Here is a 16,608-nt window from a genome sequence, read left to right on the forward strand (position 1 = left end):
TTAATAATTCCGATCCTGTTAGTTCACACTCTCTGACGGTAAAACTCCGTTAGTGACAGTATCTACTGTTGTTTGTACCCTGGCTATTACACTTATGACGACGACAACATCTGATCCACGATTCACATCGATTCCTCAATCGATGTTGTCTTCTATGCCGACCTCTCCTATTACTAAAATTGTTACAACTCCTGCACCAACTACGATGACAATGCAGCCTTCAACTTTATCTTTCATGAGGTTTATTCGTCCTCAAGGTCTAGTGTAGCCAGTGCCTCCCACATTTCATTCTTTGACTGTTCCACAACTAATGGATCTGCTGTTGAGCTTGATCCACCTATGGGAAAGTCAAATGGTTGTTGCTCGTCAATTGCAAGATCAAATGAGGATGGATCAACGCAGAATGCTCAGCCACATCTCTTACTACCAACAAGAGAATCGTGAGCTTCGCGCAATTGTTACTGCTCAGGGGGGAGAAGCTAAAAGACCAGGAAAACGACATCCTTCAACTAATGTGCAACGACGATATGTTGAGAAGTTGAAGGATAACGATGAAGAGAAATATCCCTATGATGGTATGGGTGGTAGTGAGCAGAATCAACATGCTAGTACATCTGGTGGTGTTGAAACTGAGGGCAATGATCGACAGTTGGCAGTGTATCAAGATACTACTAATGTGAAGCCAATTGAGTCGATCAAAGCTAACACCAATTTATTTATATACAATGATCGTGGTGTTGTCATGAGTACCGCTAATGCTGATAAGATCGAGGAAGGAGAGTTCGTTGACTATGCCTTATCCCGAGATCAAATCTCGTTATTACTTGTTTTGAATGACGAAGAACTGGACGTATTGGAGAAGGAGGAGGACATGGAAGAAATATATGATGATGAAGTCTGATTTGACATGAGTATCCCATCCCGGGATACGTCGTTTATTTATGAACACGTCGAGGTAGAAGATGCAGCAGAGGAATATCCTGATCTATACACTCGTAGAAACGTTGATCAGGGTATTCCATTCTTTACCAAAGAACATGTATAAGCTGCTAAAGAACATTTTGAGAGGAAAAAGAAGAAGAACGAAAAAGTATCTGAAGGTGATCAGGTTTGAAGGATTATGCATATTTGAAAGATCCTGCTTTTGAGGGCATGTTTGAGGTACGCAACAAAGCCCGTCTTTCTAAACTTATGGCGGTTTATTGGGTATGCTGATAAAGAAAATTAGAAAGAGGTTAAAGCACGTGCAACAGATCACCAAATGACGATGTTCAAAGCTGTGAAGGTCGTCAAAGGTGATATTGTATCGTGGCTTTACGATTCTGATCTTAAAGTATGTATAATTAAATGGGAGAATGGTGTTCAGTACTACCAATACATCACCGATGTTCTCACATTGTCGAGGTGGGATGTACGAACGTTAGCAAACCGACCGTTCGTGAATCGTGGTGGCAATCAAATGAGTCATTCGCAATACTGTTAAGTTAAAGTAGGGATCAAAGACGAATGAGTCCCATTCGTTATAACATGTATAACGAATGGAATTCGTTTTCTATATATAGTTGTATCCTGAAATGTAAATTAACAAGTGTGTTAATTATTATTATTAGAGTGTCGTTACTTTGCCGAATTTCCCTCTCAACACACACACACACACACTCAGTTCATGTATTGATTCACCTTTAACATATCAAGAACTAGATCCGTATATAACTGTATGAATTGATATTAGTTCGTATCTGTTAAATTAAGCACTCTCATTCCTTTTGCCCTAGAAGAGCTTAGGGAAGATGAAATTGAGAAACGGGCATCGGGAGGACGATTACGACGCCAACAAAGATGAAAAAACATGTTTCCTTTTCAACTGATCTATTTTCAAATCTTGTTTTGATTATGAGTTTCTAAAACTATTTCATTTTGTGTTATGTGATGACGGTTTCATTGAACTGGGGAATCGACGAAGCTAAAACTGCTTTGGATGAAGGTTTATTATCCCATTCTGAGGTTGCTTTTAATATACCTAAAATTTCAATTAAAATTGAATTTGTTTGTTTGTTAACTATTTAATTTTGGGTTTGCCAATGCAGTGATATTATTTGCAGCAAAAGCCATAACAAATGTTGTATTTGTAATGCACTTTAATTTAATATGCATTATTCACTACAACCAGATTGATTTTGTGTATGTGTCTCAATTCAAAGATATCGTACCTTGAGTATACTTTTAATTGCTTATCTTGCAGGTTATAAACTTCATATATATCCATTAATTACCTAATTAGTTGTAGTTATTGCATTAAGATTCATATATTTAACTGATGATTTGTCTTGATTTGTGTGTGAAGATTTATACTTGTTTGTTGGTATGCACGTATTTTTTGCACCAACGATATCCCAAAAAGGGCAGAGATGCAAGGTGGTATATGTCAACTGAAAAATTGTTCCCTCAAAATAATTCAGGTATATCATCTTCCAAAATACACATCCAAACACGCCTTAATAGTGAAGATGTAAATAATAATAATTTGTTCACATATTATTATTCTTGACCAGGGGTTTCAACGGTATGGCTTTGATGGTTTTTACATCAAACCATGAGCTAAACCCATGGCCGGCCCTAGGGTAGGGCAAGCCGGACGACCGTTCAGGGTACGCGATCTTCAGGGGCCAAAATTTGTTTAGTTAATTGAGTAGCTGCAGTGATGAAAACCTGAAATATGAAGATGTAAACAGAAAGAAGATGAAGACTTTATGTAAAGAAGAAGATGATTTAAAGGGTATATTTGTAATTACGTAATTTAGTAGGTGTATAGTGGTTAAAGTCAATACAGGCTATAGAGTATTTTTTTTGAAATGCCTAGTACAGTACTAATTAATAGTTTAAAGACAACCTGCAACCCTTTTTTTATCAAGCTTTTAATTTTATTTTTTATTTTTTACATCAGCAAAAAAAATTATGATAAGCTAACAGACATAAAATATATACATACTATAACCATCCGGCTATAACTTTATGGTTTCGCCAATGCTTAATATATTGGACCCAAAACCAATTTTTACCCATATACTTCGTTACTCGCTAAGGTTTACGCCTTAGGGGCCTTTTTATTTCGGATCGGCCGAGGTATTTAAATCTTCGGGTCCGGCCCTGGCTAAACCGTTAGTACTTGTTTTTTGTCATTAACAACTGAAATTAAGACCGAACCGTTACCAACGGTTTGGTTTTGATTTGGGCTTATTGAGTCTTTAAAAAAATGATGTTTTTGTATTTCATGTAAAGTTGAGCTTTGAAGCTGTTTGTATTTATTTCATTTTTTGTCAAAATCAGTAACAAAGCCTACTATGAAGATTTACTCATGAGGGATGACTACTTTTTACTAACAAAGTGCACAATTGTTAAGAAACTATTAAATCTAGAATTTATGATATTGCTATTGCCTTGATTTGGATCAAATATTTAGTTTTAAAGCATGTTTTGATCAAATATTTTATGCCTTTATTTATAATTAATACCTTTCTTAAAGATGAATTTAGCCATCATTCATAATCTCATAAAAAGACACCATATGTAAAAATGATGGAGAACAAGCAAAAACTTTAGAAGAAAGAAGCAAGTGATTATGAAGACTCGATGGTGTGCGAACTAACAGTGAAAGACAAAGTATAAAAGTTTTTAATAACCAAATATATGTAGAATCAAACTTTTAATAAGATTTATTATAATTTTTCCATCCGGTTTTGAACAGTTTGAAAACTTTGAAATCGTAAACCAATAAAGAAAATCGGCTGCATAACCAAACTGATGGCTGGTTTGAACGGTTTAAAACCGAACCATGAACACCCCAAACTTGAACTATAAACTAATCATGTCATGTAAAAAAAATGGTTGGTTTAGGTCGGGTACCTGGTGCGGGAACACTACTAGCCAGCAGTGCTCCGGCTGCATATGGAGTTCACAATATGACAAAGGATCATGGAGGCCACACTTTATCTCATGAAGCTTATAGCATAACTTGTCATATGGCACACCATGGTAACCTCTTTTATGCTTTAAAAACAATTTATGGAAGGTTTACCCGCTTGTATAACCAATTTTTACTCTTAAGCTGTATGGAATTATATGTTTTTTCTGATGTATTGACCCGATTACAAATATTTTGTCACATTAGATTCAAATGATTCGTATTAACATATTAACGGGTCATTTCAATTTTTTTTATTCCCATAGCTCAAATGTACAACTTTTTATTCATGACTGTGTTGGTTTATTTATATTTAGTATGATTCAAAGGTTTCAGTGCGTTTTTACTCGTAAGGGTTCATGGGTTTTAATTAGTTTAATTTGGATGTGCATTATGATTATGCGTGATTATTTGCATGATTATATATAATTGGGGCATTGGGTCACAATTTCAAAACACTCTGGATCATTGATCTATTTACTTCTGACAGTTACTTTCTCTCAAAAAGTTTCATCTAAAGACATGTCATATCAAAAACAGGTTTTAGTTAACACAACTTTAAAGTATATGATTTTTGAAATGTTGCAGACCACTAGCACAATACAAGCTACTATGAGGACGAGCCCGTCAAGCCTAGTCCGAAGAGCTAGCAGGCCACCTCTTAAGAGAAAGGTTGACTTTAATGACTTAATGATGTTGACTTACAACTTGTAATGGGCCGGGTGAGTTGTCGGTAACGGGTTAAAACTAGTAATTTAATTTTTTGTTATGGGTGAAACGGGTCGGGCTGGTTTTAGGTATGCTAAAAAATTGTTGAAACCGGCTGAACTGTTCAAACCGAGCTAAATTGACCGGTTTGGTTTTGCAGTTTGGATCTTCATAAACTGTACTTACTGGTTCGGCTCAGAAACTCCGTCAAAATCAGTTATTGGCTCCCTAAACGGTTTGGTTGCTTTACAATTTGGATCAGGTACGGATCCAAAGTGTAAGATATAAGCAGAGATGGAGGTATTTTGAGAACGACACTGACTGAATGAGAGAATTGGCAGGCTCGTAAAGATCCAGATGAAGTTCAATGTACCTTTTCTCTTGACGAATGCTTGATCATCGTTATTCCAGTTTCAACCTTGCTTATGATGGTTTCCTAGTAAGGTAATATTTGGTTTTTATATCTCAAATTATGTCCATAATAAACTACTGATTATGTTTTATTTTTTTAATATAAAGATTGGCGTTGATGGAGATGGCGAAGGACAATGAAAAACGACATTTTATCATTTGCCAAACCATACTTCTCTTGCGAAGAAGTGGAGGTTTTAAGTGTAATTTCAGACCTCCAAGTTCAGCGTTGTGAGCTTATTAAGTTATGGACACTATATTTTTCATCTTCTTTTTCTTTTACTTATTACATCATTTTTACTTGTATAAAAAGTGCTAAGGATATCTTTACTTCACTATTGCATTTTTAATTGCCTAATATTGGAATATTTTCTGTATATATGAAACATATACACTTTCTAAGTATGTTGTGAGGTTCTTCCATCAAATAATAAGTACGCACTTCATGTCACTTTTGATCATTTTAGACAGTTTCCTTTTATTTACTTGTGTTTCAACTCTGGGTCGTTTGGCATGTTAGTATTGACCTAATGAAGTCAACTGGTCAAAAATAAAACTAGATTGAGTTAGAATGATAATATTGTGTTTTTTTATTATGTAGGGACATTCGACTTTAGGGATAAGGTTAGCTGTAAAAAAATGACGTTTTTAGAAAAATAGCAAACTACCTAATAGACCTCAATTTCTTTAGATTATTTTTCTTGGAGTTTCCCGTCAGCGTTTTACTTTGTTAAGATCCAACGATTTAGCTCTTGGATTTTAAATAAAGGTTGCAAGATCTGTAGGTTGGGTTATTGGTCAAACAAGATAGATAAACCACACCAATACTATGATAAAAAAAAAAGTAATGGTAGTACTATTACTAGAGGCGTAAAAAAACTGGTTCGAAACCGGAAACCGAAAAACCAAACCGCCGGTTTGTATAGCGGGTTGGGCATTTTTCAATCAAACCGGTTTTAAAAGCGGTTAAAACGGTTTCAAACCGACCCAAGCCGGTCGGGGTCAGTATGGTTACTTCTATGCTTAAATCGTTTTCCCCGGTTTGACCCAAACCGGCTTGGAGTACGCAAAAACCAAACCGGTTTTGTACACGTCTAACTAGTACAATGTATCACGAGAGTATTGATTAACTAACGAAAAACAAGACAGTGTTATAATTTTTATCTCCGTCGCATCACGCGGGTTTCTACTAGTGTGTGTGTGTGTATAGTATTAATTTCTTTTAAAAACCACTTTGAGTTTTAAGAATTTAAAAGAACTCAACATAAGATTACTTTTTTTGAATTTTTTTTTGTTTACGTGCATGTAAAACGTAGATTACATGTACGTAAAAAAATTACAATGTTTTTTGCACACCGAATCGAATTTTTACACATGTGTAACTCACATTTACAATAGTGTAATCATCATAAATGTTTATTGTCTCTCCTAGTTCATTTATCATATTTAATCTCAGTCACATATTCTATTCTCATTTAAATGATTGTGTGATTCATATTAAGTTCTTAAAGTTTTGATAACTCATCAAGTCCTTAAAATATCATTGCACTGTATATAGAGAGAGTGAGTTAGGTTCAAAAGAGAACTCCAAAAAAGTGGGGAACTGGATAACTCCTTTCCCAACCCTTGATCAATTACCCACATCCTTATGGTGCACCCTCAATCACCTACATTACATTATTTGTGTAAGAGAAAAAAACCCTAAAAAAATCCAAAAAATAATTTAGAAAAATTATAAAACAAAAAAGAAACAAATAAACAAAAAAAAGGTAAAAAAAACCAAAATGTATATCTAGCATCCTCGGTCCAAAAAAACCTTCAAAAAATTAAATAAAAAAATAAGCAAAAAAAAACATATATCTAGCGTTCCCGTTCCAAAAAACTCTAACTTAGTTTAGCCTTTGGGTTTAATTTACCTTTTAATGGGTTTAGGTTTTTTAGCTTCCGGGGGGGAGGGGGGGTTAAATATTTTTCATTAACACTTTTCACGTAAAATAACAAATCTCATTCAAATTTTACATGTAAAAATCAGTTTTTAAAGAACTAATATGTAAAACAACACGTTTCGTTATAATTTTAATGTATATATGTAAGTTATATATATATATATATATATATATTAAAAACCAACCTACGGTTATCTCACTAAATGTAGTGTTCATGAAAATTTTCAAGTTATGTTTTAACGCATGTACAAGATAATCTGAGTTTCAATGTGGCGGTTATAATATATTTCTCCAATTTTCTTTTCCCACTATCTTTCCATCATCACGTATGTAAGAAAAACCCCATCCCCCAACCTAAAAAAACTTAACCTTCAACCGGAAAAACATAAACCCCCTAAAAACCTATTCTTAAAAGATAAACTAAACCCGAAGGCTAAACCAAGATTTGTTTTTTATATTTTTTGAACGGGAGATGTTAGATATTTTTTTTCGTTTTTTTTGTAATTGTTTAAATAATTTGTTTATTTTTTTGAAAAGTTTTTTTTATTGGGGATGCTAGATAACATTTTTTTTTTGTTTTATAATTTTATAATTTTTTTATTTGTTTTTGGGTTTCTATTTCTTTTATAAAAATGATGTAATGCAGGTGATTGAGGGTGCACCCAATGAACTCACTCACATATATATATATATAAGATCCAGTACAATAATCTCTTATCGTACATTAGGTACGCAACACACTCAACCCTAGATTTCAAAAATCATGTGGTTTTTAAATTTGTAAATTATTTCATATTGGTTCTAGTTCTCTTCTTCTTCTTGGATAACATCATCAACATCATTATACTCATAGTCATCTGATTCATCACTATAATCATTGTCTTCTTCATCAGAATTGAAATACACCATTTGCAGAAACTCAGTTGAAGACGTTCCATATTTGTTCATATGATGGAATCGATTATCAAATTAACGGTCGATTGATGATTACGAGATTATATGAAGTGATTTCAATGTTCAATTTCATGTTTCAGATGTTTAATTTCATATATGAGCTTCTGAACTTTTAAAGGTTTGTTCAAGTTTTATGTTACTGGATGTTTAAAAGTTTGAACTTTTAAACTTAAACTTTTATGTTTTTTGACTGAACTTCTAAATTTTTTTCCTGAACTTCTAAACTTTTTTAATAAAACTTCTAAACTTTTTTCCTGAACTTCTAAACTTTTTTGAATAAAACTTTCTAAACTTTTTTAATAGAACCTCTAAACTTTTTGATTAAAACTTCTAAACTTTTATCCTGAACTTTTAAACTTTTTTTAATAGAACTTCTAAACCTTTTAAATTGAATTTCAAAACATTTTGATTAGAACTTCTTAACTATTTGTTATGAAGTTATTGGATTTTTGTTCTGAACTTCTAAACTTGAACGTTTAAAGGTGATCGTTTTGACCAGAATGTTTAAATCTACATATTGTCTTCAGTTTTGTTCAGAACGTTTAAATGTGATATTTTGAATCCTAATCAGAGCTCAATTGAGTGCATTATTTCTGCAATTTTATAATTGTTTAATGAATCTAAATCCTTCTACACATTAAATCGATTGATTAAATAATCAATTTTTGATCAATTTGAATATTTTTCTGAACTTCGACATCGTTCTTTTTTATTTTGGTTTTTGACTTTTGAGATTTCATATTTTAAGCTTTGATTAGAGTTTAGAAATTGGATGAGATAGAGAGAAAAGTTTAGAATTTAGATCAGAATCGTTTTGTTCGATGAATTTGATCATGAACTAGTTTTTGGGTTATTTACGAAATTGCCATCGTGTGTTTTACAATCTAACACTCTGAAAGGTCACGTACGTAATGTACGATAAATCATTATTATATAATAACTCACCCCTATATATATATATTGCTTAGATATGGATTTGTGAAAGATTAACAATATGAAAACCTTATTTATCTAATGCGCATCCTATTTATGTGTCTTCATTCAAATTAAATTTATTATTATTGAAGATAATGCATTATTCGTGAACCGACCAACCCAAATAAATGCGTGCCCCCAACATTGACATTCACGTGTTCATGTCTCACAAAAACTATAAAAATAAAAATGAAAATCAAAATCATATCACATTTTGTCATTTAACCTGTCATATTATGTCCCGTTTCCTCCATCCTTATTCATTACATAAACAAAGGATAAGAAATAAGCATCTATCATGCATTAATACTCTAGATTCAACTATGTATTCATGGTATATATGCGAACTAGATAAGACAATAAATAGGGCATATGTTACGTCAAACTAATTAACACGACATGATATAACTTGATCAACTTTGGGTGTGATGGTAAACTTATCAATCTCCATATGTTAATAGATATATGATCCAATCGTTCAATTTATATTATAGTAACAACAATAATGTTATCCCTGGCGTACTTTAGATCCATGGAGTGAGAGCCCTTCCACATGGTACTCCTAGATCACAAATAAAAGATGATACGATAAAGGTACGTAGTTCACTTATTGTATGAGGTCTACATGTTGATAATTTCATACACCCGTAGTTGCTAATACAATGTCTTGTTAGTCGGTTGCTTTGCATCGACAATGTCACATAAAACAATACTCATGAGACATTGGCTATGTCGTTATTAGAAGATTAAAAAGTAGAATAAAATAGAAAGATTTTAACATTACAATCACCTACATGGAAATATAATATACTTCATAATACAAGATACATTGATTATTAAAACATAGTACTACAACAAATCACCAAAACAAAGGCTAGAAACATTAGATTATGCTAGCACATATACTAATGATATTTATTGGTCTCTTGCCTATTTATGTTCATAAATTTCAATCACTCAAGTTTATAAATATACGTCACCCTCATAATATAATCAACAATCAACTTCCAATCCAAATAAAACTTTTATTTAAAACAATACGCACAACCACGAACATACAAACTGCTCATCCATGTCGAGTTCTTGATACCGCGTGCCACACAAAGACCAAACGAGCAAGATGTCACGGTTGAGTTTGTTCGCTGCGTTTAGCTTCGGTTCTTGCATTTCTCCATAGCCCTCGGTGCTAAAATTGCATTGAAAGCACATTTGTTAGATATTCTTAAAGCTAAACGTTCAAAAGATTAATATAATTTGGATATAAAAATTTAAAAACATAATATTAGTAATTTTATGAGCTTACCAAGTCCGATAGCTTCCTTCCCTTTCATTATACGTAAACGCTTGCATGAATAAACAAACATCCTGAAATGTTAAATTGTAACTAATTATGAATAAATTGATGATAATATGTGTTATAACCCATATTGTTAAATATTTTATGACATTGTTAAAAAAAATTACTCCCAGGGAACGTCTCCGACGAGCATCCAATCGCCGTCTTTATCTTCATAGGTCGGAACATAGTCGGAATTGTTCAAAAGATCCATTAGTTTGCTCTCGTTCATGAAATCGTTTAACCCTTGTGTTCCACAACTACCTAGAAGCAAGATGATTTTTGCATGGTCAAAAACCATTAGTTAATAATTAGTAATTATAAAACAATTATTAAATAACAATTAGCTAGTTAATTAATTATTTAATTACCAATAGTGAAGGAACTAAACATATTCCCCAAAGCATCAGAGAGATCTTGATAACTTTTGTACATTTTCAAGTCAACTTTACGGAGGTAAGGAGCTCCGTCCATGCTCACCTTCACAAACGCCTCCGTACAACCACTACCGCTGTACGGTGGTGATGCCGACAGATCACCAGTCTCTTCATGGCGGCGGAGGCTTGTCTTCTTTTGAACCGAAAGCATGTTTTTCCGGTATGATCTCACCGGAGGCCAACCCACCACTTGTGTCCTAATTTTAATAACAATAACAATAATCATACCTATAAATGTTATTTTTAAACAACTTACTTACTCCTCCTATACGATAGTTGGATTTCCAATATTGTTACATTAGCAAGAATATATATAGTTAGGTTGGAAATTAATTATAATTAATTAAGCTTACTTTGCTGGAGGGTTACTAATGACATGGTCGTTTTTGGTTTTCTGATCATCTGATGACAGTTTCAGCTTCAAGTCCATGATTGTGTCGTCATAACCTCTCTTTCCAGTGGTATGCACCGCTGCGGCGTCTCCAGCTTCGCTTGTCTTGTTTCCACCGTCGCCAGGAAGGCCTAGCCGTAACTCCGTCTCGTCAAACGACGCCATCTCTTTCTCTCTCATTTGGGATGTTGGTAGTGAGAGTTGGATTCACACAATAAAATGAGCAAATCATTGGGCTAATAATCTTATACCATATTATTTTTATATTTATTAAATAATTAATGAAAGTTATATATATACACACACGTACGTACCTAGTAGTAGTGGATGACCCGCACCTCGCGACGGATTCATGTTCGTAAGAGTTAAATATGACAGAGCTTATTTTCGAGTATATTTTACATTTCTCGTTTTTGTGAATTGTAACTAGGAACAAAAAGAAAAAAATAAGTTGGACCAAGTGGATTCAAAACTCTTCGAAGTGTCACTTGGCAATTTGGATGGACTTCTCTTCAGACCTGCCACTTTCTCCGCTAGCTGACACATCTATTTATCCCTTGCAACATTAGTTTTTTCTTACAGCTCTAGTCTCAGATTCACACTTTTGCTCTGAATCTCCTGATCTGTCTTCATTTGCATTAAGAATTCCATCACATCCTTTATCAATTTTTCTTTGTTATCCGAAGAATTTCCTTGTCCCTGATAATAATTCTTTTGATACACTTTATTATAACCCCCATACTCTCTCGGATTGTACCGCTCTGATCACTACCTGAACTGTTCACATACTGTCTCTGGTTTAACTGATAACCTGTTTTCTAAGAACTGCCTTGAAAATTTGGATTCTGTTGAGTGTTTCGATTTCCATAACTGAAGTTCAGGTGACTTTTGAGCCCCGGGTGATATGTATTTGAATTAATGTTATTATTAATATACCTTCGTTCAACCTGCACATAAATCACATCTCCCCCCTCATCTTCATCGTCTTGTAGAACTCCACAACTCGACATTTCACGCCCCAGGTCACCACACCCTTCGCAGACTAGGTATGTTTTTCCCTGGTTACCCTTTTCTTTCGTACCTGCAACCAATAACTTGTCCACCTTCCTTTCCAATCTATTTTTATATCATCTGACCATTTACTGTCTACCGCTTTTACAACTACTCTTTTTACCATTCTCTTCGACTGAGCTCGTCTCTTCGAATAATTGTATGTCTTTCAAGATGCCTCCAATCCTCATTTTTAACATTCGTAAAAAAAGATCCGTTAGTAGTAGTAGCTTGGAGGTCTCGAACATCATCATTAGAAAGTCGTCTTGTAATGCCTTTATTAACTCCCATAACGCTATTCCATGGTGAGGGCAAGTCCTCAACAACAATTTAAATCTCTGGAAGACTTCATAGAAAGTTTCATCCATATGTTGTTGATATTTTCTGATGGCTGTTATCCAAAAACATATGTGCCAAATCTCGCCACATATAAATACTAGCAGAAGGTAATGATAAAAACCAATGTTTTGATGCATCCTTCAAATTGAACTAGAACACAACCATCTCCACTTCATCTGCAGTAAACCCTTGACTTGAGATAGTAGCAAAGATCGAATTAAAATCACTCAAGTGTAAATATGATTCTTGGGTAGCCTTTCCATGAAAAGTGGGTAATTTGGTTAAACAGCTCTGTCTCACTGAAAAATTCTCCCATTTCCAACTAGAACAATGATCTGTAGAGGGTTCGTGGCCACTTATGGAATGAAGTGGATTTGAACTCCCCTAACATTTGGTGGAATATACGCTCCAGGGACTCCATCATCAAACTCGTAAAGGGGAATCATTGGCTGTCGGTTAATCTGACGTCTCGGTGCCTGATATTGCCGACTTTCTGATGGTTTTGTTGAGGTTCCTGATAATATTGAGGATTTTGATTCTACTGCCGATACTGACCCCCATGTTCATCCAAAACTCCTCTTCATCCTCATAATCAAACTCCGCATCATCCGTAACATCCTCAAAATTTTCGATCCAAATTTGACAACTTAGTAAAGTTGAAGGATCGAAAATAATCTCAAAAACAAACTAACCAGAAAAACAAAAATAAGAAATAAAATCATTTCCAAATATGAGAATATAGAAAAATATTTCATAAGGAAGATAATCCTACATTAAGGAAATGAAAAAGATAAATTCCATCCCGCATGGAAGGATGGAAGAAAATGAAAGCATTCCACTTTGGTATAAATAAGGAAGTTCAAATCCATCCAACTTGGAAAGTGGTAAAGATTTGGAAGCTCTTTATAAAGAGATAAATTTCCATATTAATATTTTTTTATGCCTACCATGCACCAGTGGTCTTAGCAGAGGGTGCGAAGCACCCGACGCGCACGGGCACGGGCTCGGGCGTGGGCGAAGGCGATGGGCGCAATGTGGCGCACTTTTCAATTCGCGCGCTCGTATTGCCGCGAGCCGCCTTATTGGTATTGGAAAGTGGAAGCAAGACCAAGACGTCGCCGTGAGCCGCTTGACCGTCTTATTGTTTTTGGAAAGCGGAAGAAAGACCAAAACGTGACAAGTTATTAAAGTAAAGGGCTCAAAAATGAAAATTATGATATATTAACCCATCATGATATGCGGCGGGCTTAGACAATGAGCCATCGTGATACGCGATGGACATTTCACCAAATCCCAGAAAGGGCGGTGTCGCGATACACGACGGCCCAAGACTTTAGACCATCCCGATACGCGATAACCAGGATAACCAACGGAAGATGTGTGTCAACCACATGGCACACGTGGCAGGCCACGTGGTGACACGCGACACTCTCTGCTCATAATGACTCATCGCAATACGCGATGGGACTGATGTGTTTCTAATGAATGCTCTTTCTATGTAACTCACAAAGAAACTTTAAATTTATAAAACGAAACTCCTAATGAATCCACACACAACCGGCATTTGTACCGATCAAAAGTATTATAGACCTAAGAAGTCCGAGTATCGAACTCAAGGACACGTGAAAATGCTTATGATCACTAAACCCTAGACAAGACCTTCCTAAGAATAATAATATTTTTTATGATTTTTAATAATTAACTACTTGACCTAACTTACTTTAACTAAACTTAACTTAACTTTACGAAACACTTGATGAAACTTAGAGACTTAACTGTAATTGGAGAGAACGTCTACCTAGGTAAGAATCATATTGAAGATCTAATGAGCTAATGGATTGAATAACCTCACAACACCGGTATCTAAGGATGACACAACTAAGGTTCGCTCAAGAAAGCTAGATCACCTCTCGGTCTCACTAACAAACCCTAACTTACACTTAATTGATTTTAAGAACAAACCAGGAAACGAGTTGCTAAAGTGTTCTAATATCGACTCTCCTCTCGGTCTCACCGACACACGACCCTAATGGAAACGAATACTATGTAACCAAGGATAGAGGAACAATTTGGTTTAACTTAAACTAGATCAACTAATTGCTCACAAACCCAAACCCGATAAGAACCAAACCCGCTCTCGCGCAATCCTAATCCTAACAAGTAAAAGCTATGAGTCGAGTTTACTTCTTATCACCTCTCGGTCTCTAAGAAGGTGCCTACCCGCTGAATCTAATCAATTAACACACCCACTTAAACCCTACAGTTGTACACCCCGCAAACAATCTCTAAACACAAAGTAAAGAGTTCAAGCAAGCTAAAATCAATCAAAACTGATTCAATCAATCAAAGAAAGAGGTACATGAGTATAATTAGCAAAATCCCAGCCAAAAACACAACCTAATTCAATATTAAACCAAACTTTCATTAACAAATCAAGACATGATGATCAAACAATCCATATTACTTACTAAAACCTAACAATATTCATCAAAACTAGGTAGAACTAACAACTTTAGCCTAACATGATTTTTGGATAGAAGAAAACACTTAATGTAAACATCATAAAACTCAACCAAAACATAATTAAACTCATTCAATAATCAAAATCAATCAAGCACAACTTGTAACATCCCCAAAATTTTGATCCAAATTTGACAACTTAGAAAAGTTGGAGGCTCAAAAATAATCTCAAGATAAGTAATGGAAAAATAATAAATAAGGAATTATAAGAAAATTAAGGAAATAAAAATATTTCCTAAGTTAAGAATTCTTACATGAAACAAATTCCATCCCACATTGGAAGATGTAATAAAGTGGAAGCTCTTTATAAGGAAGATAAGGAAAAAGGAATCCATCCCACATGAAAAGTGGTAAAGAAATGGAAGCTCTTTATAAGGAAGAGATTTTCCATAGTAATATTCTTTTATGAATATCATGCACCAAGTGGTCCTAGCGGAGGGTGCGTAGCACCCGATGCGCATGCGCTCGGGCTCGGGCGAGGACGAGGACGATGGCGAAGGCGAAGGCGACGGGCGTTGGGCGCAATGTGGCGCTTTGATGGCGCACTTTGTACTTCGCTCGCATCGTCGCGAGCGGCTTAAGAGCATCCTTAGTATTTTTGGACAACGAGAATTAGACTAGAAATGACAAGCTGTCAAACAAGAGGGACCAAAATGAAAAATAAATATTTAAGGACCCATCGCGCTACGCGATGAGTCCAAGAGGACGGCCATCGTGGTACGCGATGGGCCGTGATGACTCACGAAAACGTGTCACACTCTGGTGACACGTGGCAACACGAAGAGACACGTGGCAGAACGTGTCAGACCACGTGGCGAGAATGTGTCGGTCGCGGTACACGACGGAGTCAGGAAATGAGCCCATCATGGTACGCGATGGGACTCAAAATCGGCTATAAATAGGGTGGCCATGGCACATTCATTTTATACACTCACAGCCCCTCTCTCTAGAATTTACACTCTATCTCTACCTCGGTTTATGTGCCGAACACCATTTTGCGTGCCACCGACCCGATAGTATCACCTTGTAATTCGTGCCAAAACCCGGTGTTTCCTCGAAGTGCGTACCACTCAAGAAACCCGACATTCCGTCTCGAAGTACGTGCACGACACGGCGTCCTGAACATTGCCTCGATTTGCGTGCCAAGAAGAGTTGATCAAGAATGCCTCGATAAACGTGCATAGAGTAGAAGTGCTGCCCATATAAGCTTATGAATATCTAAGTCCGAATACCCGTGCGAGGTAATGGGTTCTGCCTAAGTTATTATTTTATTATTATAAATGGATTAGATCATAGTCGAAGGTATAGCCGAACCTTGATTATGATTAAGAGTTATATAACTTTTCTTAAGTAAAGGTTGTAGTTAAATAGTATTTCTTTATTATTACGAAATATAATATTCATATAGAAAGAATATAAAGTTAATGTTTCTTCTTGAAGAAGAAACATAGTATGAAAATGATAAACAAACAAAGGAACTAAAGGTCCAAATGTTTTGAATAAACAAATGTTTTTATCAAGGTTAAAGCTATACAAAACGGACTAAAGGTCTTAAGGTAGATCGCTGATCTAGTTATTTA

The 16,608-nt window shown here is 35.1% G+C and overlaps 1 protein-coding gene across 1 annotated transcript; it reads right to left on the reverse strand.

Moving 5' to 3' along the window:
• Window positions 1–9,845: 9,845 nt before the first annotated feature.
• LOC143633497 (auxin-responsive protein IAA16-like) lies at window positions 9,846–11,325 on the reverse strand. Its single transcript, XM_077101793.1, has 5 exons — window positions 11,082–11,325; window positions 10,663–10,925; window positions 10,420–10,555; window positions 10,259–10,320; window positions 9,846–10,141 (listed from the first exon to the last, which is right to left on the reverse strand). Exons 1-5 carry the CDS (start codon window positions 11,297–11,299, stop codon window positions 10,104–10,106), a joined length of 717 nt encoding a protein of 238 aa, XP_076957908.1. The 5' UTR covers window positions 11,300–11,325; the 3' UTR covers window positions 9,846–10,103.
• Between the last annotated feature and the right edge of the window lie 5,283 nt (window positions 11,326–16,608).

This window comes from Bidens hawaiensis, unplaced genomic scaffold (genome assembly GCF_021521415.1).
Source record: "Bidens hawaiensis isolate Kalapana, Puna unplaced genomic scaffold, B.hawaiensis_p1.1 tig00006759_1, whole genome shotgun sequence".
NCBI classification, from domain to species: domain Eukaryota; kingdom Viridiplantae; phylum Streptophyta; class Magnoliopsida; order Asterales; family Asteraceae; genus Bidens; species Bidens hawaiensis.